This window comes from Lagenorhynchus albirostris, chromosome 16 (assembly GCF_949774975.1).
Source record: "Lagenorhynchus albirostris chromosome 16, mLagAlb1.1, whole genome shotgun sequence".
Classification (NCBI taxonomy): Eukaryota; Metazoa; Chordata; class Mammalia; order Artiodactyla; family Delphinidae; genus Lagenorhynchus; species Lagenorhynchus albirostris.
Window position 1 is genome coordinate 30,566,562 of NC_083110.1, and position 23,769 is coordinate 30,590,330.

The 23,769-nt window shown below is 57.9% G+C and overlaps 1 protein-coding gene across 6 annotated transcripts in view; it reads left to right on the forward strand.

Annotated features, from left to right (window-relative positions):
* The window catches only part of ZMIZ1 (zinc finger MIZ-type containing 1), a 239,751-nt gene that overhangs the window by 213,762 nt on the left and 2,220 nt on the right, over nucleotides 1–23,769 (forward strand). For 3 of the 6 annotated variants that reach the window (XM_060126958.1, XM_060126959.1, XM_060126961.1), the window contains 10 exons: nucleotides 235–376; nucleotides 1,880–2,090; nucleotides 3,247–3,352; nucleotides 4,240–4,400; nucleotides 5,372–5,439; nucleotides 5,760–5,828; nucleotides 6,310–6,554; nucleotides 7,792–7,958; nucleotides 11,376–11,630; nucleotides 13,099–16,793. In XM_060126958.1, coding sequence (XP_059982941.1) covers nucleotides 235–376; nucleotides 1,880–2,090; nucleotides 3,247–3,352; nucleotides 4,240–4,400; nucleotides 5,372–5,439; nucleotides 5,760–5,828; nucleotides 6,310–6,554; nucleotides 7,792–7,958; nucleotides 11,376–11,630; nucleotides 13,099–13,206 — 1,532 coding nt within the window. In that variant the 3' untranslated portion in view covers nucleotides 13,207–16,793. Of the gene's footprint in view, nucleotides 1–234; nucleotides 377–1,879; nucleotides 2,091–3,246; nucleotides 3,353–4,239; nucleotides 4,401–5,371; nucleotides 5,440–5,759; nucleotides 5,829–6,309; nucleotides 6,555–7,791; nucleotides 7,959–11,375; nucleotides 11,631–13,098; nucleotides 16,794–23,769 lie in introns of those variants that run through there. The other 3 variants (XM_060126962.1, XM_060126960.1, XM_060126963.1) reach the window with 3 other exon arrangements.

Here is a 23,769-nt window from a genome sequence, read left to right on the forward strand (position 1 = left end):
TGGAGACAGGAGGGGATGCAGAGCGGGGGGATGAGTGGGAAGTGGGAGGCAGGGATGGTCAGGATGGGGTCGGAGGGACCGGAAGAGGCCAGGGGCTGCCTGGTATGCCCTTGAGCACACAGCCCAGCTGCCGTGGCCCTGTTCACACACGCGCCCAGAGCGTGCAGCCAAGGGTGCGTGTCGTGTGCCGCCGGGGCGAGGGCCGTGCAGCTCACCAGCTCCTCCCCCACGCAGCCAGCCACAATGACGAGCTGCGGCTCACGTTCCCGGTGCGGGACGGCGTGGTGCTGGAGCCCTTCCGCCTGGAGCACAACCTGGCCGTCAGCAACCACGTCTTTCACCTGAGGCCCACAGTCCACCAGACGCTGATGTGGAGGTGAGCGTCAGGGCACAGTACAGCCCGAGCCGGGTGGAGGTGGCCCCGGTGCTGACATTCCTGGGCCCTGGCATCGCCTGAGACACGTGGTAACAGCATCTGCTTGACACCGTCACCTGTTGAGCATTGCTGACTGGGCCCTGCTGTGTGCAAGGCCCGGGGGGTGTCAAAGCGAACCTGCGGGTGCCGGGAGACAGACAAATCTGCCTTGGCTTCGTGGCCTGAGGGTAGGGAGCTGCTGTCACCCACCCCAGTCCTGATGAGAGACAGTGGTCAAGAACAAATTCCCAGAGGAAAACGTGGCCAGCTCAGGCTGGGAAGGAGGATGTTCCAGCAGGGCCCCCGAGTTGGCCCCGAACGTGGCTCATGTGGTCAGAGCCAGGAATATAGAGAGAGGAGCGAGAACAGGACCGGGTCCTTCCTGCAGATGGCGAGCAGCTGGCCACCGGGCGGGGCTGCTGCTCAAACAGTGGGCGCTGGAGTGAGGGGTCTGGAGGCCCCCTGCTGGGCCAGGCTCTGTGTTCTGAGCCTCCTATACCTGATCTCTCTTGATCTTATGAGTGGGCATTGCTTGCCCCGTTGACAGTGAGGAAACTGAGGCCAGAGAAGTGATTAGCTTGGGTGAGTCCTCGCAGCTAGCAAGGGGCAGAGCTGGGACTCGGGCCCAGGTCTCTCAGACACCAGAACGCATTGGTGTCTCCACCCTCGGTTCCTCCTCCGCGGGCAGGACTCACACTGCCTCGCTGTGTCAGTGACCAAAGGCCTCAGCTGCCCAGTGAGCAACCTGAGGGCACGAGATGTGTCTGAGCTGGGCACGTGCACACACACCACTGTGCGCGCACAGCTGACCCGTTGCCTGGAGCAGGCCCGAGGCAGCTGGGGTGGGCAGGAGGGCACGGGAGTGCACTCAGGCAAAAGGGTAGAGGGGCCCGCATGCAGGGGCCCTGCTCACCCACTGCTCCTTAGCCGTGAGTACCGTCGCCTGCGAGACCTTCTGTGGCTCGGCCACTGGCCCTGCTGGCTTTGTGGGGACTCCTTCGGTGCCGTGTCCTTGGGGCCCACCGCAGGGGTAGGGGGGCGGGAACTGAACCAGGCAGCCCCTGGCCAGGGCTGCTTCTCCCACAGGAGCTCAGGGCATAATCAGCCTTCCAGCTGGCCTCGTTGAGTTAGCGTCTGTCCGTCTGTCTCTGTCCTGGGGGAACGGGAGGCATACTTCCGTGCAGGGGACTGAGGCGGATTGTGGCCAGAGCTGTGGGGCTGTGGTTGAAGAGTATATGGGAGGCATGGGGGGAATTTGGGTTGTTGGGATGGGGTTTGATGGGAGGCCTGGGCAGGGGGAACGTCCAGGGTGAGAGAGGAGGAGAGCTCGAGGCGGCTGGGGGAGCCTTCGTGGCTGAGGACAGGGTGCTGAGTGACTCGGTGGGGGGCTCTGGTGAGGGAGGGGTCATGGAGGCCATGGGCAGCCCCCTCGCAGAGCCGCCCTGAGCCTCGCCCCGCCCCCAGGTCTGACCTGGAGCTGCAGTTCAAGTGCTACCACCACGAGGACCGGCAGATGAACACCAACTGGCCAGCCTCGGTGCAGGTCAGCGTGAACGCCACGCCCCTCACCATCGAGCGCGGCGACAACAAGACATCCCACAAGCCCCTGCACCTCAAGCACGTGTGCCAGCCGGGCCGCAACACCATCCAGATCACCGTCACCGCCTGCTGCTGCGTGAGTGTGCGGGTGGGCCCTCATCCTCAGCCTCCTCTGGGCCTCAGCTGCGTCAGGGGTCTCCATCCCCCTTCCCCAGGAGTGATCTTTCAGGGGTACCCCAGAAACATGCCACAGTCCCCCGCAGGGCCGTGGGGTGAAATTCAAGCCGCCGTGCTCTGGTCCGAGGCCTGGCCTTTTCTCCTACCGCAGCCTCCATCTGGTCCACACACTCACCTCCCTTTGCTCGTGTAGGTCCTCCTCCCGGACACCATCCCCCGTGCCCACCACCTTCTTCCACTGAGGAAGTTCTGTGTGTCCCTCAAAGCTAGGTTCCGTTCGTGCCTCGTTTGCAAGAAATTTTTATATTCTAATCACTTCTTCTCCTGAGAACCAACTCCACCAAGTCTGGAGTTAACTCCTTCCCTTTATCACCCAACCATGCTGTCTCAGAACTTTGTATGTGTGTCCCCTGACCTGTGACTCGCTGATCTGGGACCACGTCTGAGCCACACTCCTGTCCCCCAAGATCAGGGCCTGACACTCAGGGCTTGTCCGGGGATTTGCAGAGTACCTGCCCCACTCTGCTGGCCTCCCTGGAGAAGAAGGAAGAGCTCTGATCCTGCCCTTATGAGGGTTGGGGCGCCACGACCACCCGGGGATAAGAGTCACAGGACTGGGGATGCTGTCAGAGTGAGGAGCCTGCGGGGGCTTGTTGGGGGTTGCAGTCCTGGAAGGCTTCCTGGAGGAATGAAGACAGGACAACATCTTCTGGCGGGAAGGATGGAGGAGGCATGATGGGGAACAGCAGGGCGAGGGGCAGGAGGGCCAAGGCTAGGAAGTGAGTTTGGCCCGGATTTTGATGCCTTGTGTCCCATAACCACATCCCAGGGGTATATCAGCATCAGAGTCAGCCTTGTTGGCATAGACCGCAGCAGCTACCCCCGGGTAGTGACCCCGGTCTGGGTCCCCAGCTCGGTCTGGGACACATCCTGGGCCTCAAGGGCTCTCTCCCAGGTCCCAGGGGACCCTCTCCTAACAGGGCATCACCATGGACGTGGGGCCCTTTCCTGCGCTTAGCCTCTGGGGTGAAGGGGGCGGCCTAGGCCTGCGGAGGCCCAGATGGCAGGCGTGGGGGCCGTGCGGCAGGGACCGAGCCTCTGCTCTTTCTCGGCAGTCCCACCTCTTCGTGCTGCAGCTGGTCCACCGGCCCTCCGTGCGCTCCGTGCTGCAAGGCCTCCTCAAGAAGCGGCTCCTGCCCGCAGAGCACTGTATCACGAAAAGTGAGTGGGGGCTCGGGGGCTGGAACCAGACCCCAGTCCCACCACGTTCATTGTCCCCTGGGCCTGGCACCACCGGGCCCTGAGTGTTCCCTGGCAGTAGCCCGTGCCCCTCCAATGCCCCTCCTCTGGGGCTGTGGGGATGATCAGATGAGCACACAGTACCGTGAGTACAGCATGTAGGGCAGATTAAAACAAGACGCCGTGGTGCAGGTAGGCCAGGCAGGCTTCCTGGAGGAGGTGATCACCTGGAAGGATGGGAGGAACTGGAAGAGGGGGTTCTTCATCAGGAGAGAAGCACAGGGGTGGATTCCACCTCAACAGCCCAGGCCTAACTCGAGAAGGGGGGACTTGGCTCTGACTCCCAGGTGCAGACACTTGGGGGCCGGGGCGGGGGAAGGGGGTGCACCACGCAGGGAGGTACATCACTGCTCCCCCCTTCAAATGTGCTTCTTCACGTCCTGAGCCCTAGAATCCGGCCAGGCCATTACCACATTTGGAGAATTCAGTGCAAAAGTGCCTGTGGGGCTCTCCCACTGACCCAGAAAGTCAGTGGAGTGCCGGACTGGGTTTCTGCAGGGTTTGCAGAAAGTCCCGCCTTCCTAGTGAAGACAGGGCATGGACTGCAGAGACTGGGGGACTCATGCAGCCACCTCCAGGGGCACTCCACACATGTCACATGGAGAGTGTCATTCCAGAGCACTGGGAGGCCCAGGGCCTCCGGCGTGCTGAGCTCCCTTTTGTCCAGGTGGGGGTGCCCTGCTCCTGTTCATGAGACCTCCCTGTGCTGGGGGGCGTGGAGAATCAGAGTGTGTATCAGCCACCTGAAGGAGTGGGGGGTGTGCAGGACAGCCCTGCCCTCCTTATCCACCTGTGCCTCCGCCCTACAGTCAAGCGGAATTTCAGCAGCGTGGCTGCCTCATCAGGCAACACGACCCTCAATGGGGAAGATGGTGTGGAGCAGACAGCCATCAAGGTGTCTCTGAAGTGCCCCATCACATTCCGGCGCATCCAGCTGCCTGCTCGAGGCCACGATTGCAAGCACGTCCAGGTGAGCAGTCCCAGGGAGAGCGTCCCGGAGTCTGGCTGCGATGGCAAGGAGTAGGCGGGGGGATGGGCAGCAGGGCCTGTCTCTAACCCCGGAAGGATGCCGTGGCCATCAGGAGCTGATTTCACTCACTCGCTCCTGCCATCATTTATCCTCTGAGTATCTTCTCTGTGTGCTCAGAGCTAGGTTCCCAGGGGGCTACAGAGCTGGATTTAGACAGTCCCAGCCCTGGCAGATGTGAGATGCCAGCGGGAAATTCTGCGCATACGGCCACTACGGCTGATAGGGGACCTGAAAGCAGGGACGCCTCTGCCTGGTTCACTGCTGTGTTCCGAGGCCCTGCCCCGAGCAGGTACTCAGGAAGTGGCTGTGGGATGAGTGACTGTCACAGTTTGGGTGGCTAAATGCGGGCAGCCCAGGTGGGTGGGATTCACTGGGTGGGGGCTGCTATGGGGCCAGGCCAGCCGCACCCTCAGCCCCACCCTCTCACAACTGGCCCCGAGGGCTTCATAGTGGGTCGGGAGCCTCCCAGCCCCGCTAACCCCCATCCCCGGGAAAAAGGGGGCAGCAGAGGTCTGGTCGCTTTATTTGTCTGACGCACACTGATGAACTGGATGGGGTGTGTCCTCCATGCCTGGGCCGGGCCAGGGAGAGGGGCTGTCATGGGGCAGGATCGGTGAGAGGTGTCTGCAGGGGAACCAGGAAGGCTTCTCAGAGGCCATGGGTCATCTGGGGCACAGGGATGGTATGAGGAGGGCTGGGCACAGGTGTGCAGGGATTCCACGTGGCCCGAAAGCTGTAAGCACAGCAGAAAATCGGCAAGGTCATCACCCCTCTCAACCCTGGGTCTCTCCATCACCTGTCTCCCTCCCTGGTGGGACGTCTTCATGAGGGTCCCGGAGGCAGTGGCACCTGCATTTAAGAGGTTTCTGAGAGCCCTGCTCTCATCTGTCTGTGTCTCCCGGCCTCCGCAGTGCTTTGACTTGGAGTCGTACCTGCAGCTGAATTGCGAGAGAGGGACCTGGAGGTGTCCTGTGTGCAAGTGAGTGATGCCCACCTCAGCATAAGCTACGTCACCCGGCTCCAGGAGGAGCTGTGGCCCTGCTCTGTGGGGTCCAGCCACCTCCACCTGCCCTAAACACGGATGAGAGAACCCAAGCACAGCAGAGGCGCTCAGATCACGGGGCCTGTGCACAGTCCCTTTGTATCAAGCGGTCACAAGGCTGCCCTCTCCTGTCGGTGCCCCCAAGTAGTAACCAGTGGCAGGGCCCGGGTCTCTTGGACACAGAGGGGAGGAGTGGGCTGTGGCCTCACCCGCTAGGGTCCAGGAACAAAGGCCAAGCCCCCTCTCTCCTTTTCCAGTAAAACCGCTCTGCTCGAGGGCCTGGAGGTAGATCAGTACATGTGGGGCATCCTGAATGCCATCCAACAGTAAGTGGGCCTCCCCACACTAGGGCAGGGGGTGGGGGAGGAGGGGGGGGGCGGGATGCTGACCTGAGTTGCATGAGGTGAGTGCGTGATCACCGCTGATACCCTATCCCCCACTGGCCGGCAGACCATCTTCCCACATCCCTCACCTCTCTGCCAATTTAAGGGGTTCTGTACCTGGGGGCAAATGAACTTTCCAGAAAGGACCAAGCTCAGCCAGAGCAGGAAGCTGACATGGCTGCGTCTCGGGTGGAGGCTTTGGGGCCCGCTGCCCCATGCCCAGCCACTTGCTTTTTCTAGTCTCAGTCTCTCCATCTTTCAAAAGTTATAAAAATCCATCACACTTCTGTCCTATGCAGAGCGTGGTGGGAATGGGGCAGAGGGAGCCTGGACGAGGACATCTCAGTGTCTGTCCGAGCTGGAGGCCCTCATGTCCAAAGCCCGGCACCCCAGAGCCTCAGCTCTGCCCCCTTGCTCCCCCCAGCTCCGAGTTTGAAGAGGTCACCATTGACCCCACATGCAGCTGGCGGCCAGTGCCCATCAAGTCGGACCTCCACATTAAGGATGACCCTGACGGCATCCCATCCAAGCGGTTCAAGACCATGAGTCCCAGCCAGATGATCATGCCCAATGTCATGGAGATGATCGCAGCCCTGGGCCCCGGCCCGTCCCCCTATCCACTCCCGCCCCCTCCCGGGGGCACCAACTCCAACGACTACAGCAGCCAAGGTGGGTGATGGCCGACAAGGAGGGAGGGAGAAGCCCCAGCAGGGGCCCAGGATTTCTGGGGTGACGGTGGCAGGTGCAGGGAGGGTGTGGTGTGAAGAGGCAGAGGTAACGCACACCCCCAAAAAACAATACCACGTCGCTGAAATTGGGGGTACAGCAGCCTGTGCAATGCCATCCTCCCCCCCTCCATCCAGCCAGCCCTGTGGGTCGGCACCCAGCTGGGAAGGCATGAGTGAGGAGCTGCCCCGCTGCCCAGCCTCCCGCCTCTCGCACCCCCGCTGCCCAGCCTCCCTCCTGACTCCTGGGTCTCCCTGGTCGGCAGCTGTCGAGCTTAGGGGCTTCAGAGCCTGCTTTGCTGGGGCCACTAAGACCACACCCCTCATGGCGCTCCTGGCCCTCCCACGTTGCCCTCTGACATCTCCATATTGTCCCTATCCCTGCAACTCTCCCACCCTTCCAGAGACAGGGTCCAGGGGCCTGGAGCCACCAGCCTTCGGCCACCAAGGACACTGTCACTGCCCCCTCACTTCCTGCTGCCCAGAGCAAGCTGCACTGCGCTGCCCTCAGTTCCCAGAAAGTACCCTCCCCGCCCCCCAAACACCGGGCATGGCAGCTCCCCGCAGAACCCCTGCTCTTAGGTTCCTGGGGCTCCTGGATGATTAAAGGCCCAGGGAGGTTAGCCTACCTAGCCAGAGTCCCACAGCATGCTGAGTGCCCCAGCTTTCCAGTGTGCTGGTCCTCTGAGCTCTCACCGCGGCCACGTGGTGGAGGAAGCAGCGGCTTGGGAGGCCGGACGGCTGGCTCTGAGGGTGTCCTCTTGAACCTGGCACAGACTCCGACCTCCCCCTCTGGGCCTGGGTGGTCCCAGGGATGAAGGGCAGCCTCATGGGGGCTGTGGGTGAGCAGGTCTGGGGGGCTCGCTCAGCAGATCCTGTGGAAAGTTCAGACTCGGGCCTCATTCCATGTGTCCCGCTGCAAGAGCCCGACCACCCTTTCCTCCGACTGTAGCCCTGCTTTTGGCTGTACACCGGCACATGCCCTGGGGTACTAAGGCCCGCAGGAGAAAGCTGCATCGCTGCCCCGCTGTACGGCCCTGAGGTCTACGGCTGCAGGAGCCGACTCTAGCCTGGCAGGAGGGTGGGCCTTGCTTCCTCCTTTACACTGAGTTTTACTGAGTTTCCTGGGGTGGCCGTCTTCCCTCTGGGTCACAACCCTCCCCATCTCGTTCCCTCCCCAGGCAACAGCTACCAGGGCCATGGCAACTTTGACTTCCCCCACGGGAACCCCGGTGGGACGTCCATGAACGACTTCATGCACGGGCCCCCCCAGCTCTCCCACCCCCCGGACATGCCCAACAACATGGCCGCCCTTGAGAAGCCCCTCAGTCACCCCATGCAGGAGACTGTGAGTACCTCTTCCTCGCCGCTGACCGTCCACCTCCCCGGTGCCCCCAGCCCCAGTGTGGGGCTGACGGGGACAGAGGGCTCCCCTGGGCCTTTCTGATGTTTGCCTAGTTCCCTACCAGGCAAAGGGGAGGACTGAGAGTTGAGTCTCGGGACCCAGGAGGGCGTGGGAGGCCTGACTGAGGCGGGGTCGTGGCCCATCAGTGTCCTTGGATTTGGCCGTCTCACCCAGGACAGCAGATTCTCAGATGGGGGAAGCTTCAAGCTCTTATCTGCACACACGTTGCATGCATATGCACACATGCAGATGCCTGCACACCCCCTACATACAGGCCCACACACCCCCATACACCCGGCACACATCCTGTGTACACACACACACACACACACACACACACACACACACACACACACACACACACACACACACACACACACACACACACACACACACACACACACACACACACACACACACATCCCCTTTCTCCCCCTCTTACACACACTGTTATGCTGACTTACTTCATCCAGCCATCTAGAATTTAGTCCCAGACCCAGGCACTTATTCTGCAGGGGTCTGAATCTTCGAGGTATCGCCTCCTTCTGCAAAAAGAAACATTAGGATTTCTACTTATCCCAAGAGTATTCCCTTCTTGTCCTGTTTCACGTATTAACGCACACTGTATCGCTGAGAAAGCCCCTTCAGGTGAGGTGGCCTGTGCTGCCCAGAGGCCTTCCCTTCCTGTGGCGCCGACAGCAGTGGTGGGAGGCCTGGCTGCCTCCCGAGTCCTTATCTAGGCAGCGATGGAGGATTGCCCTTGATCTAGCAGACGTTTTCTGAGCCTGGTCTCCCGGCCGTGCCTTGTACCAGGTGTAAGCAAGACAGACACAGGCCTCAAGCGAATGGAGCAAAAGTTCTGGCAGTGCCTGGATGGAGGAAGAACACTTGGGGTTTTGAGGAAACTGAGGGCCTGGCCGTGGGTCCTGGGCCACAGCAGCCAGAAAGAAGGGTCCAGGGGTCTTGCCAATGCCTGGCAGTGGAGTTGGGCCTACACCCGAAGGTACCTCTCCAAGCTCTCCCAGTCTCCATCATGTGGCCTGGAAAGAAGGGGCCTGTGGATTGTACTGTGTTACCCACAGCTGACACGGAGTTGGGAAACATCCAGCACTGGGCCAGGGACTGTCCTGGGCACCAGAGCCACCAGTTCTCAGCAGGAGTGACTATTAGCCAGAAGGACTCTAAATGAGGGGCACTGCAGCAGCCTTCCTGCAGGAACCCAGAATGCCAGGTTGGAAATAGCTGCTTTCACCAGCCTTCTGCCATGTTTGCACAAGTTACTTTCTGCCCCATGGGGCTTCCACTTTCAGAGGGCGTCTCTCCTGGCCCCCTTCCCCAGCCCTGCTCCCCAGGATGTCAGCCTTCCATGTCCAGGAATCACCCAGATCACACCCCTGCTCCACGTTGATCGGGCACCTTCTGTCTCCTCACAGTTCCCAGCACTGGAAGATGGCAACAGGGGTGCTGTGTGCTTTCTGCGTCCAACAAGGCATTTTCCTACCCTGTCAGCCCTGCCACCAGGGTCCTCGCAGAGGGACTTAAGCCCTTGAGTTGACTTCACAGCCCCCCCAGGAAGCTTTTCAGATATGCACTGTCCTTGTCCGTTTCTGGGCTTTTGTTAGATGAGAACCGGACCCAGTGGTACAGCTGTGCAAGGTGGTGTGGTGCAGTCACAGGTCAACAACCCACCTGCCCAACCAGAGCAGCCTGACCCGGCTGAGCACGAGGCCAGGAAGGATTCCCAGGCGCACGGACTGGTGGGAGGGCTCCAGCCAGGTGCTGGCCCACCCAAGGCTCTCCCGTGCCAGGTGGGAGGTTGACAGGTGTGTCGGCAGGTCCCAGAGAGCACTTGCCCCTCCAGGTTCTGAGATAATCCAGCAAGATGTCAGGGCCGAGGGCGTTAGTTGTGTCAGCAGATCTGGGGGCTGTCTGTCTGGGGCTGGGCTGCTCCAGGAGTGTGGAGCCCCTCCCTGCCCCCTACTTCCCAGAATGGTCGCTACAGAGCGTCACAGGCTGGCCTCGCCGACAGCTATGAGGGCTGTCCTGCCGCTTCTGGTTCTTCTTACTTTGTGTGCACCCCACAAGTGGTTCCCCCAGGGTCAGCAGCCTTCATGTCACATGGTCATCCCTCGTTCTCAAGGCCCGGGCTGGAGGGGCACTGTGCTGCAGAGGGCCGCCTGGACCGTGGGCAGGGGCCAGCCCACAGCAAGGCTTGGGGAGCAGCTTTTAGGAGAAACAGGAAGAGGAACTGGTGTCTGGAGAAGATCAGGGATGGTGTCACTGCCGTTTGCAAACCCACGAAAGAAGTGTCGGTGTTTCTGTGTGGCCCAGAAGACAGGGCTGGGAGGAGGGTAGTGACCAGGGAGACATTTAGTCACCTGGCTGCCCATTCCAAGTGAGAGGCCTGGCCAGTCAGTGAGCTCCCTTCATTCGCAGAGTGTGAGGGGGGCCCGGGGACCGTTGGGGATGCCGTGGGTGGGGCCCCGGACTTAGACTTGGCCTTTCACTCCGAGACCTGAACTCTGAAGGCAGGGTGGCTTGAGGCAGCAAACAGACCGACAGGGGAAGTTTAAGTCCCACCCACTCGTGTCCCCTGCCCACCCATAGCCCCGACGGTTCAGGACACGCGCAAGGCGCGGGGGGGCGCCTAGGTTATCTACGAGAGAAGCACGCCTGTTGCTGCCTAGGTGGGTGGCCAGCAGGAAGGTCTGGCAGGACTCAGAAGCCCCAGGTCGCCTCCTTTACTTTGGGCTCAGCTCCGTCCTACCCCGGGACAGCAGGCAGAGCTTACACCGAGGCCCCGCTGCCCCCAGAGCCGGCGTGCCTCGTGTCGCCCCCAGGCCAGGGCCCGCGTGGAGGCGCAGACCCCCGTGAGCTGCACGCCTGCCCCATGCTGTCGTCCGTGTCTGCTCCCCGCTGCCCCGGCTCGGGCCTGCATCACGCCGCCAGCAGCACTCCCGCCCGCCTCCCTGCTCCCCGGAAACATGCCCATTTCGCTTCTCCATCCTGCCCTTGCTGTTGTTCATTGTGCTGGTGTCCGGTCTAGGGAGACAGAGGGGCTCCCAGGGGCCTGGGCCGCGATCTCAGGGTGTCTGCTAGTCTCAGAGCCCCTGGCCGCCTCCCTCCCTGCCCCACGTGGCTTCAGCCCCCCTGACTGGCGGTTTTGGGGGGAGGATTTGTTTGCTTGTTTGTTTGTTTCTCTGCAGAAAAAAAAAAAAGCATTCAGCTTTGTAGAGGGGTGGCTTTGTTTTGGGGGTTTCGTTATTTTCCTGGTTTTGTTTGGTTTTCATTTCTCCAGGCATCTCGTCGCTGTACCTCGTCACCTCACCTTTCTTTTTCCTGCTCTCTCCTCCTCCACAGATGCCACATGCTGGCAGTTCTGACCAGCCCCATCCCTCCATGCAACAAGGTTTGCACGTCCCACACCCCAGCAGCCAGTCAGGGCCTCCATTACATCACAGTGGGGCTCCTCCTCCTTCCCAGCCTCCCCGGCAACCGCCACAGGCCGCTCCCGGCAACCATCCACACAGTGACCTGACCTTTAACCCCTCCTCAGCCTTAGAGGGTCAGGCCGGAGCGCAGGGAGCGTCCGACATGCCGGAGCCTTCGCTGGATGTAAGTTGGGGTCACCACGTGTCTTGGCCTGGGGCCGGGACTGCCCGAGAGCAGGGGCGGGTGTCGAGGGCCCGAGGCCCGGGGTGGAGGAGAGGTACAGCGGTGAGGAGCGGGTGGGCGGGCGGAGGGTGGGCCCCGCCAACCTGCCTCCCCTGCGGCTCCAGGACCGGGGAACCCCACAGTGGGCAAGCCTCAGCGAGGGTGCCACACCCCTTGCCCCACCCTGCCGGCCCCGCCCCCGTCCCGTTGGCCACAGTCCTGCCGCCCGGCCCTGCCCGCCCTCCCCCAGGCCCTCACAGAGTCCCTCTGGGCCGGTCCTGGAGGCAGCACAGGAGGGTCCCTCCCCCTCTTCTTCCCACCTCCCGTTCCCCGACATCGGCTTGCCATCGCTGCATCTGCCGCTCTCTGGCCCAAGGCAGGGGAGGGGCTGGAGGGACAGGTCCCTGTGTCTGTCTCGCTGGTGTATGTCTCCAGTTTCTAGTCTGTGTGTTGTCCATGCCCTGTGCTTTTGCTCACTCCATCGCTCACTCTGAGAGGCCCCCACGTGGGGTGACAGAAGGCTCGGCCTCGGGTCACACTGGGGGGCGGGGGCGGGGGGCGTCGTGTGACTGAGGCAGAAGCGGGCAGCTGAGATTCAGGGATCACCCCCCTTGAGAACTGAATGGTCTGGAAGGTGGGCAAGGGGGACACTGAATGATGGGTGTTGGGTAGCTGGGCAGGGCTGCCAGCGAGGGACACGGCCCTTGCCCCGCCCACCCCTCGCCCCCAGGCTCTAGATTCCCAGAGAGGAGGCCTGCCCTCTCCTTGGTCACGTCCCAGCCCCAGCAAGAGTCCCCCTTGGCCCCAGCAAGAGTCTCTGGTGAACCGGATTCACTCAGCTTTGGCGCCATCTTGGATTCTTGCCCGACTCTCCTCCCTAGGCCAGGGCAGGTGCTTCTAGATTGATGAGGTCCCCTGTGTGACCGAAAGAGTCCAAGGACCTCACAGTAGAGGGTAGGGACGGTCTGTAGCCTCTTCCCGGAGTCTACAGGGAAGAGCAGTGCTGCCCAGCTAGCCGCGGGCTCAGCAAGGAGCCGGGAGCTCTTGGGGGAGGTGTGGGGTGCTGGGAGCCGCAGAGACCCGCCAGCCTTACATGCAAAGCCACATGGCTTCTCCTGGGAGGCATGAGTGACCCCCAGCCCCTTGTGGCAGGGTCTCAGGAACACTGTGCGTGAGGAGCCTTCCCAGCTGGTGGGCCAAGGGCTCCACTTTTCCAGACTTGAAATAAGCACGGGTGTGCCCCAGACTAGCACGGTGGCCTGGATGCATCCGGGGACCACCGGCACTGTTAGTTTCCCCTGTTTGGACCAGGACCCCAGGAGGCAGGTAGAAGGCAAGCGAACAGGCCCGAGGGTGCCCTGCTTCCTCGCCCTGGGCCGGCCCAGCCTTCAGCCGACACCTCATCTGAGCTTCTGTACTTCTTTTCCAGCTCCTTCCAGAACTCACAAACCCTGATGAGCTCCTCTCGTACCTGGATCCCCCCGACCTGCCGAGCAATAGTAATGATGACCTCCTGTCTCTCTTTGAGAACAACTGAAGCCCACCCCTCCGTCAGGGCCACCCCTCCCCACGCGGCCTCCTTCCCCATCTGCCCCACACACTTTCCCGCCGGGAGCCCGTGCCCTCGGACCGCCCCTGCTGCGGCCTTCAGGGCCTAGGGGCGGGAGGGTGCACTGTGAAGGCGGTGCAGGTCTGGAGCCCACGCCCAGAGCAGGCCCCAAAGATGACCCTCGAGACAGGGCGCTGGCCCGGGGAGGGGGCACACACTGACGGCGGCTTCCAGATGACCCTCCAGTGCCCCCCAGGTTCTTCCAGTTTCTAAACTGTAACCCAGCCTCCCTGCTTCCCGGCCCAGAGCCACCTCCACGTGACTGTGAACCTGAGGGAGGGGCCCCCGTATCCCAGCGGCCCCGAGCCTTGGAGGAGCAGCAGAGGTTGGTGGCAGTGAGAGCGGCCTGCCCACCACCACTACCACCCACCACAGAAAAGCACAAACCTCTGGGAAAGAGAACTCTTAGGGGCCAAGGTTATCGCTTTGACCCCAGACCTCTAAGCCAGGATACCCTGTAAACACTCTCAGAGAGCAGAGAAAAAAAAGACAAGCGTCTGTGTTTGGGAGAGGGTGAGCCATTCCTGCTTGGGGACCGGTGGAAAAGGGAGTCAAGGCCTCCGCAGAGCCAGGATGGCTCCGCAACCTCTGACTCAGGCCAGGGCCCAGCCTTAGCGGGGCCAGAGCGAGAAAGAATCCAGCTGAAGTTATTGTGCCCTTAATTGGGGAAGGGGGGAGTGCCGCCAGCCGGATTTGGAGTCCAACAGAAATGGCCAACTACAGCTTTGCTCCAAGCCACCCCCTGTTCTTAAACGACAGCATCTTAAAGCCGCAAAGTCATCTGGGGAAAAGGAACACTGGACTTGGACAGCAAGCGACCCATTTCTCTCCATGCGTCCTGTTTCCTTCCTCTGCTCCCCCCTCGCCCGCCTCTCCAAGACTGTTACGTGGGACACCCACTTCCCTCTGTCCCGGTGCCCCTATGTCTACCCAGACGGCAAGGTGAGTGGTGGAAAGGCAGGGGATGCAGGGGCTCAGCAGCAGGAACCCCGGGCATCACTGTCTCTCTCCGGCTCCTCTGTCTGGTCTGACCTGTCCCTGTGCTCGAGGCCGCCCCCGGCTCCAGCCCAGTCTGTCGCCGCGTGTGCCAGGATGTGCCCTCGAGCGTCGCGTGGTGTTTCTGTGGCTGTCTCAGACCCCGCGCTTGGCTGCCAGCCTCTCCTTCCCTCCATGTCCCTCCGGCCTCGAAAGCTCACCCCACACTCCTGCTCCAGCAGAAGCAGCCTCTGGTTTTCCCTCCGCGCTTCGCTCCATCCAGCTAACTGCTCGCTCTCGGAGTCTCCCGGGTAGCTGCTTGTGAGTCCGTTTTGTTCCAGGCTCCCTTGTGCTCCCCGAGCCGCATGGCCGGTGATGCTGGGCCGTTGGGTCACTTGCGTCCCCTCTGTAAATTCATCGCACCCCTCCCCTGCTGCTGCCCGAGGCCCTCACCTGCTCCCCCGTCCACTGTCTGTGTTCTCAGTCTCCGTCTCCCTCTCTGTTGGGGGTTGGGGGAACACCCCCAGCACTCCTCTGGATGTGACCGGAACGTTGGCCCCAGCTGTTGACTTCCAGTCGCTGTACCAGACGGCCCGGCACAAGGTTTTCTGTAGGAAAGCTGCCATCGTCCCATCCCCACCCCTTTTCCTTTGTCCCGTTGTCAGAGGTTTTTTCAAACAGCGTGGTGTTCCGTATACAAATCAATTATTTTAAGAATTGCTTTTGTAAATATCTTTGTGAATATTTTAGTATTGTCTTTGATAATATTCAACATTTTCATGACCTGGTTATAGCCTTTGCTGGTGTTTTTAAAATACCTTGACTCAACGACAAAGACCGAGTCCCTTTTTTAAGAAAAACAACAAACAAAAACAAAAAAGCAACCAGGGCCATTTGTACAGAAGAAGGGACTGAGAGCATGGGTGGCTGTACAGTGAGTTAGAAGACCAGGCCACCCGCCGTTTGGAGCCATCCCCAGTTGGCTGGTGGGGACAAGACGACGCCAGGTAGCATGTGGCCGTCCCTGCCCAGTGGCCAGTAGCCCCAGCTGTGTCAGGCCATCTGGGAATGTTCTGCCCCAGACAGATTTACAGATGCCTTCCTTAGAAGTTCCCACTTCCTGCTGTGCAACTCTTTCTCAGAAAGGCCTGGGGTCCGTTCTGGTTGTTATCGGGGTGTCCCCCTCTGCTCACTGACCTATCCACAGCTTTCTAGCACAGAGGGTCAATCTGTTCCCCACAGCCCAGGCTCCAGGCACCTGCCTCGGCCATCTCTGAGGAAGCCATGGGCTCGGCACCTGACACCTGAGGCAGGTTTCCCGGGTCCCCTCCCAAGCGAGCCTCCACCAGCAAGTTCAGCAAAGAGCTTTCCAGAACCGTGGCGCCTGCAGCCCGCGCTCTGGGCGTGTCCTCCTCCAGAGCGGCTCTGGAGCCAGGTCGGGGGGTGGGGGGAGGCATCAAGGCGTCCGGGGCTGTAGCGAGCCCCAGTTGGTGACACATTCAGGTGATGACAGCCTCCCCGCGCAGGGGCGGTTCTGAACTCTGGGGAGATGCTTCCCTGGTCCTTTCGGATGACTACTTGGAGCCATAAGTAACCTCAGCAAAAACAAAGCCTCAGCAAAGCCACTTCTCCATGACGAGCATCCACCCAGCCCATAGGCATGTTTCTGTCTCCACTCCACAGAATGGACAGGGCGCTGGCGGGCAGGTGGGAAGGCCCAAGTACAAGCAATCAGCCCCATCTTCTTGGTTTGAAGCTTTACCCATGTATCATGTTCCTGTAGCCATTTTTATTTTTTAAGAAACTTCTAATACTTTCTCCGTAACGGAAGCCCTGAACCCCCAGAGAGCTACACGTCTGCTCCCTCGGCCTGACCCATCCAGACAGGGCGACGCGGGCAGCAGCCACTCAAGGGACGTGTGTACATATGTAAATGAGAAATAGAGACATGTTAACAGATGCATTCATTTCCCTCGGAATGTGTATTGTTTTTATTTTCCGGAACAAAACAAAAAAAAAGGCTTGGAACTCCATCTTCACGTGGAAAAACTAGATCCTGTCTGTTAGCGTCTGTGAGGTCTCTCTCCGCATCTGTCTCACTCATGTAATATACTCTGACTCTGTGTAGAAAGGAGTTTTTTTTGTTCCGTTTTGTTTTTATTCTACCTACATGTACTACTTAGCTTCAGTGTACTAGTCCTGCCACCTGTGTATTTTTAGGGTGCTATGGAAATAATGAAAAGAAACGAGGATTTCAGAAGAAAATTGTAACCAAATTCATACTTTGTATAATTTTTGATATCATGATCGCAGGTGATTTCACACGTACACACACATGAACACACCCACCGTGCAGCCTGAAGTAACTCCCACTGCGACCGTCATCGTCTCTGTACATCTCTGTACAATGCAATCATTTCATACTTTAAACTGGTCAGAAAACTAATTGTGATTTCTAGTCTTGCAAAGCTGTATGTAGTTAGATGATGTGACAACCTCTAATATTTATCTAATAAATATGTATTCAGATGAAACCTGTATATTAGGTGTTCATGTGGTTCTTTTGTATTTAAAGATCAAATTATTGGACTCTTGCTAGACATTTCTATACTCTGTTGTAACACTGAGGTATCTCATTTGCCCATGTTAATTTTTTTCTAAATAAATGGACGAAAACGAAGATTCGGCCAACTAGCGATTTTGTGAATGTTAAGGGGCGGTTTGGGTGTTTTCTGATTTTTGCTTTTTAGCACCACCCCTGCCCGATCACCCTGCAAAACAAAACAAAACAAAAACTATGCAGTCAGGTGCTTCGGGTGCTAAGATGGAGGAGCCCCTGACACGGGGGTCCCGGAAGTGGCCCTGGAACCTGGCTCAGGTGAATGTTCAGAGCCCAGTGTCCTCACCTCCTGGTGGACCCCGTCTCCAGCAGGCCCTGGTCCTGGGGAGGGGGCCCTGAACGGTGCCAGGCCCTATATGGGGTGCTGGAGACAGACCCAGTGTGACTCGGGGCGGGTGTACGATGCTGGCTGGGCTCAGATGGCGAGCCCTTGTGGATTCTCTGGGCTTAGGAACAGGTACCTTGTCAAGTTAATACAGACGCTTTCCTGTTGACCACCTCTCTCTGGCCACCCCACTTCTCAGCACCCCTGCCCCCCTCCCCTTGAAGGGGACCTTGGGTCTCCTCTTGCCCATGACTGCAATTTACATAGGTTGCTTTGCTACAGCCCCTGGCCAGGCTCTGGTTCTAACTGTCTTTACAGCCTCAGGCACACAAACGACTGCCCTTCCTTGTCCCCTCCTGAACTTTGGGGAAGTGAATATGATTCTCAGGGCCCAGCAGCCAACCACTGTCCCCCCCTTTACTCAGCTCTGGCCTCGGGCCATAGGACATAAGCAAATGTGGCTGTCGTAGCCTTCCCTCCACACAGACCGGGTAAGGACAAGTCCAAAGAAGGAAGTGGGGTCTGGCAGGCACCCCAAAATATATCCCCTGGAATATGTGCGTGTGGCGGGGGGAGCAGGGTGTCATCAGCCACGGGACGGCCCATGGAGAATAGGGGGCCTTCTCTGGGGTGGCCAGTTTCTCTTCCTGGGGGGAGATGGAAGGGGAGGGGAGAAGGAGAATTTACATTAAAAATGGAATCTCGTGGCCACTGCCTTCTGCCGGCAAGAGGTGTTTTCTCTGAGATCAGACACTCCTGGAAGAGGGCTGCGTAGCATCAATGACGGTTTCCCAAAGGGGCCCCCAGCTCCCCACTGCCTTGGAGCAGTGCTTCCCTGTGGCCTCACTGAGTGGCCCATGAAATCAGTTTGGTGGGTTGTGACCAGCACTTTTTAAAGAAATAGATGAGAATAAAGTAGGAAACATCAAGAGCACCCTACAAAGTAAGGGTGAGGATTGTATCGTGAAACTTTTGTTGCAGTTGTGTGTGTGAGTCTGCTGAATCATGACGTAAAATTAATTCTTACTTGTGGGTTGTGGTTAAAAGCAAAAAGCTTGAATGCCATTGCCTTAAAGGCAGGAAGTGAGCAGGGGGTGGAGAGGGAGAGGCAGGGCCATATCTCCCCTAAATTCACGATAAAACGCAAACCTTCCTGCTATTCTAGCTTCAGAACCTGAAGCCAGGGATACAGCTGAATACAGGCCGCCTAGCAAGGCTGCGTGGAGACCCGCCCATTCCATCCCACTAACTCCTCCTGAGACCAGCTACTTCCTTCTGTGGGCCTAGAATGAGAAAAGCCCGTGGGAAAAGCCCAGCAAGGGCCTGGCTCAAGGCGGCTTGGAGCTCAGCCTCCTGCCACTGCCCCCTCCGCCCTCCGCTGTCCTCCCTCCCTCCCTCCCCTCACTCGGACCATGCAGCACATGCTCCAGCCCATGGGTCTTGGGTTTCCGTTCTTCCCAACCCAGCCTGCAAAGCCCTCACCCTGAATCCAATGACTGTCCTGCCACAAAAGGCCACAGGATGCTGGCAGGAAAAGTTATTCCGCCTGCAGGGGGCTGCCACGGCAAATTAGGGTCTCCCGCCTCACTGAGGCCTCAGGGCAGGGTGTCTCCACCTGTCCACCCATTTCCCTCTTCCTCTGTTCCAGCAGCCTGCTCCACCACGCCCATCTTGCTCTAAGCAGGCTACACCCCCATCACACACACCCCCACTAACTTTCCCCCACCCACAAACCTACCTCCATCCTGCCCCGGCCTTATCTTCTTCCGCCCAGGCCCAGAGGATGTGGTGTCCCTTCCCCAGTCAGGGACAGCCCCTCCCCAGCCCCTGACACCATCACCTCCTTCTCTTCTGGGAGGGATTTCAGCCCCTTCCCTTTACCCTCCCCCACCCCCTTCCGCAGGCCTGGAGCTTTGGGCCTCGGGTCTAAGAGCCGCCTCCACACCCTTTGCTGTCCAGCCTCTCTCTGCTCCTTCTCATGCAGACTGCTCCGTCTTTCCTTGATCGCCCATCATCCTTGACACCCTGCAGCCCACGACTCTGAAGTTCTCTGAAACTTCTCTTGCAAGCTCACCTACGACCCCTTGGTTTTTCAAGTCCGTGCCACTTTTGGAGACTGGACCTCACAGCTGCCTTTGACGGTTGCCAGTTCTGCCTTGAAACCTCCTTCTCTTGGGTTCCATGACAGCCCCCTCTTCTGGGTGGTCAGCGCTCCTGAAGTCCCCCTGACCATGCCTTCTTAATCGTCTTCATGGGTTCCACAGTCACTAGGTACAGCGGAGGTCCGTCAGGCTCTCCTTCTCTGGCTGGCGCCCATCCCTCCAGTGCTGAGGGTGTTGGCTGCCAGCAGCTCACTTCTCTTCACCAGACAATTGTCCTCAGCAGACAGGGACCTCCTTGCCTGGGATGTCACCCACTCCTGCCCCCACACATGCACCCCTGTCGAGGGTTCCGCAGCCAAAGACTGATGGTTAAAAGCCACCAGATGACAGCCTCTTTGCTGCCGTGTGGGTAGCGTTCCCTGTGGATCGGGTCAGGGTTGGACTTCACCTGAGGCCAGATGCTTACCCTACCCTTTCCCCTTCTCTTCACCCTCACTGGCTCCTTTGTGGGTTTCTCCTGAGTGCACTCCCTCAGTAAATCACGGGAATCTGAAGGCCCATTTCAGGCTCTGCTCCTAGGGAACCAGACTAAGATAGTGGGTGCCAGGAGGGGGCCTGGGAGGCAGCCTCTGAGAATAAGACACCGGAGGCGGGTCACTGACCAGATGTGAAGGAGGTACCATCACTGGTGACAGTCGCGGGCATGGGGTAGCCGTGCCTCTGCTGTGATCTTCACCGGCAGTGACCTGGGGTGGCACACGGGTCAGGGGGCTGCACCAGCTGATGCAACGTCTCTGGCATTTGAGAGGTGGGAGGAAAGAGTAACTGTTAGGGCTGTGCAACTGAGTGACTATTGCCAAGTGTCACTGAGTCATTGAAAGAAAGGAAATGACAGTCCCAGATCTCTTCATCAGCCATTCAAAACAAAGTGTGAGTGGGAATTCCTTGGCGGTCCAGTGGTCAGGACTCCAGACTTCCACTGCAGGGGGCACAGGTTCGATCCCTGGTTGGGGAACTAAGATCCCGCAAGCCACGTGGCAAGGGCAAAAAAAAAAAACCCAAAAAAAGTGTGAGAGTCCACGGAAACCTCTTGACAAGAAGCACTGAGCTTATCTTCTGCAGCTGGAGGCCAGAAAGAGCAAGATGAGGCGTAGACTTCATCATAGGCAGAAACTCAGAAAGGCTGGATGCCCCACCGAGGCCGTTCTTCTGTACCAAAGTCAGGCCCCTAGTAGGGAAGAAGTGAGACCCCAAGACTCGGATGGTGTGGTGCCCCAGCACCTCCCCTTGGCAGGGATCTATTGCCACATGGAGGGCTTGTTATAACCAGCTGGCAGACAAGGAAGAGTCCTGAGCGTGGTTCACAGATGAGGCCACTTTGTATGTTGGTGCCAACCACGTGTGGACGGAGCCTGCACTACAGCCCCCCTCAAGGGGCAGAAAGACTCCCGTGAGAGGGCATTCTTCCAATGGGCAGAGATTTGGACAGTGAGCCTGGTCTTCTATTCTGCACGGAGAGAGAAGTCACTGAGAAAAGATGTACACGTGCTCGTGGGCAGGGGCAAATAGCTTAGCCAGCTGGTCAGAGGCCTGGAGAGAGCAAGCATGGCCTATCCGGGATGGGAGGACTGGGATAGAGGCATGTGGTTAGACCTCTGGGAGTGGGCAAAGCGTGGGGATCCACGTAGCACATTTTAACAGATGCCAGGGAGTGTCCAGTGCAGAAGAGGCACCAAACAACCAAGCAGGCAGGGCGACTTGGCCAGTCTCTGTCCCCACCCCTTGCTCTCCATCTCGTGATTACACAATATGGGCCTCCAGGGAGTGCCATGGAGAACAGAGTATCAGGAAGACAGAGATCAAGTTAGAGATGAGTTAGATATGAGCCCACAGCTTGGGCTCCCTGTCACCAGGGCTGATCTAGCTACTGCCACTGCTGAATGTCCAACCTGTCACCCACAGAGACCAAAGCTGAGCCCCTGATACAATAGCATCCCACGAGGAGACCAACCAGCCACCCGGTGCAAGTTTACTACATAGGACCCCTTCTATCATGGGGAGGGCAGTGATTCGCCTTGACCCGAATTGATACATCTTCTGGGTATGTGTTTGCCTCTCCATCCTATGGAACCTGAGGACAGCACCCTTACCTGAGGGCTCACAGAGTGTCTGATTCACTGGCATGGGCTCTCATGCAATATCGTTGCAGAACAGAGGTCCGAATTGCAGAAAAGGTTGTGTGGCCATGGGTCCATAATCCTAGGTTCCGCACCACGCAAAGGCTGCAGACCTGAGAGATGGTAGAATGGCCTCGTACAGATGCAGCTGAGGTACCAGCTTGGAGATGACACCCTGTGAGGATTGCCTGCTATCCTTCGGGTTGCCCTATACATCCCAAACCAATGACAATTCTTGTCTGTCAATAGGCAGGTGAGATCAACTTAACCTGAGAGGCAGGTGGGTCTGAGCAGTGCAAGGACTGTAGGAAACACTGTGGTGTTCTGCCCACATCCCTCTTCAGGGTCGAGGCGGCCACCCCCAGCTGCCATGAATGTGGGCTCTCAGCCTACATCCCCCCTTTCTCTAGAAAAGAGGTGGTTCTGAGGCAACAAGAGCTGCCTCATCTGGGAACTTACACCGCTTAGGGGCAGCCCACAAACAATGGCTAGTACAGAGTATAAAATGCTGGCCCTCTGCCTTAAGGGAAGACGTCACTGTGGTATAGTTTATGCTCCAAAGCCCTTGATCTGTGACCAGGCCAACGCTAGCCTCTCCCTGCTTCACCCCTCCCTGTCTTGCAGGTTGTTCTGAATAGCAATCCCTCAATAAATCAACTTCACAAGGATCCCAATCTCAGGCTCTGCTTCTGGAGAGCCCCACCTAACACAGCAACACTGGGTTCTCTAGATGTTGCTCTTGTGCCCTTTCTCCGTCAGCAGTTTCTTCATCCCACCCATGACCTGAACAACCGAGTCTTGATGACTTGACTTCCTAAATATCTCTTTAATCTGACGTCTTCTCTCCATCCCTGATGCTTTACGGTAATTCAGGACCAGAATATAAGTACCCACGTCAAAGCCTCAGTTTTGCCTCTTGGCCCATAAAACATGAAGAATGTATTATCTGGCCCTTTAAGAAAAAGTTTGCAGGGACTTCCCCAATGGTCCAGTGGTTAAGACTTGGCCTTCCAAGGCAGGGGCGGCAGGTTCGATCGATCCCTGTCAGGGAGCTAAGATCCCACATGCCTCACAGCCAAAAAAAACCAAAACATAAAACAGAAGCAATATTGTAACAAATTCAATAAAGAGTTTAAAAATGGTCCACATCAAAAAAATCTTAAAAAAAGTTTTGCAGATCCCTGGTTTACACGGTAGGGCTCAGGCACCTGGGTACATTGATTTACAAACTCAGAAGCTGTAGTGGGAGAAAGATTTCCTCCAAAGGAAGTCAGAGTGTTGTTAGGAAGGGGAAGAATTGTGGGAGGCCAGACATGACAGAGGTGTGTATGTGTGTGTGTGTGCCTGTCTTCAAACTGAGATGTCTCCCCATCAGTTCTGTGGTCTAGGAAGAAACTGAGGAATTAAGTGAAGTGATTTGGATAGGATGCCCTTCATTGTCGTTGTCAAGTTAACAGAAGACATGTGTTGCAAAGCAATTCATAGTAGGAAGGAGTGGTAGCTCCACCTACAGCAGGTGCCTAATGATTACTTGATGAATAAATGAATGGGTGAATGAACAAATGAATGAGCAATCAGAAGACGGGTGAGAGAAGGCTGTCAGGTGAGCTGGACCATAAAGAATGAGTCAGAATGAGGAGGAACAAGGATTAAGAAGAAGACACAGTTTGTGCACAGGCTCAGAGGTGTGACAGTATATAGCACATCTGGAAATGGCAGAATTTCCACTGCACCTGTAGAAGAGGGAGAGGATGTTGATGAATCTGGGTCTTTACCTTGAGGACACTGGGGCACTGCAGGGGGCAGCTGGCTAGTTAAATGTGGTGGGCTTTGTAAACAGCTTTATGGAGATACAATTCACAGACCATACAATTCACCCATTTAAAGCGTGCGATTCAATGGCTTTTAGTGTATTCACTGAGTTATGAATCATCACAATCGACTTTAGAACATTTTCATTACCCTGGAAAGAAATCTTATGCCCATTAGCTATCATCCCTCAGCCCTCCCATCCCCTCAGCCCTAGATAAGCACTCCACTTTTTGTCTCTATAGATTCGCCAGTTCTGGACATTTCAGGTAATTGGACTCATACCATATGTGGTCATTTGTGACTGGCTTCTTGTTTTTTCTCTTTTAAATTTATTTATTTTATTTATTTATTTGTGGCTGTGTTGAGTCTTCATTGCTGTACACGGGTTTTCTCTAGTTGCGTCAAGAGGGGGCTACTCTTCTTTGCGGTGCACGGGCTTCTCATTGCGGTGGCTTCTCTTGTTGCGGAGCACGGGCTCTA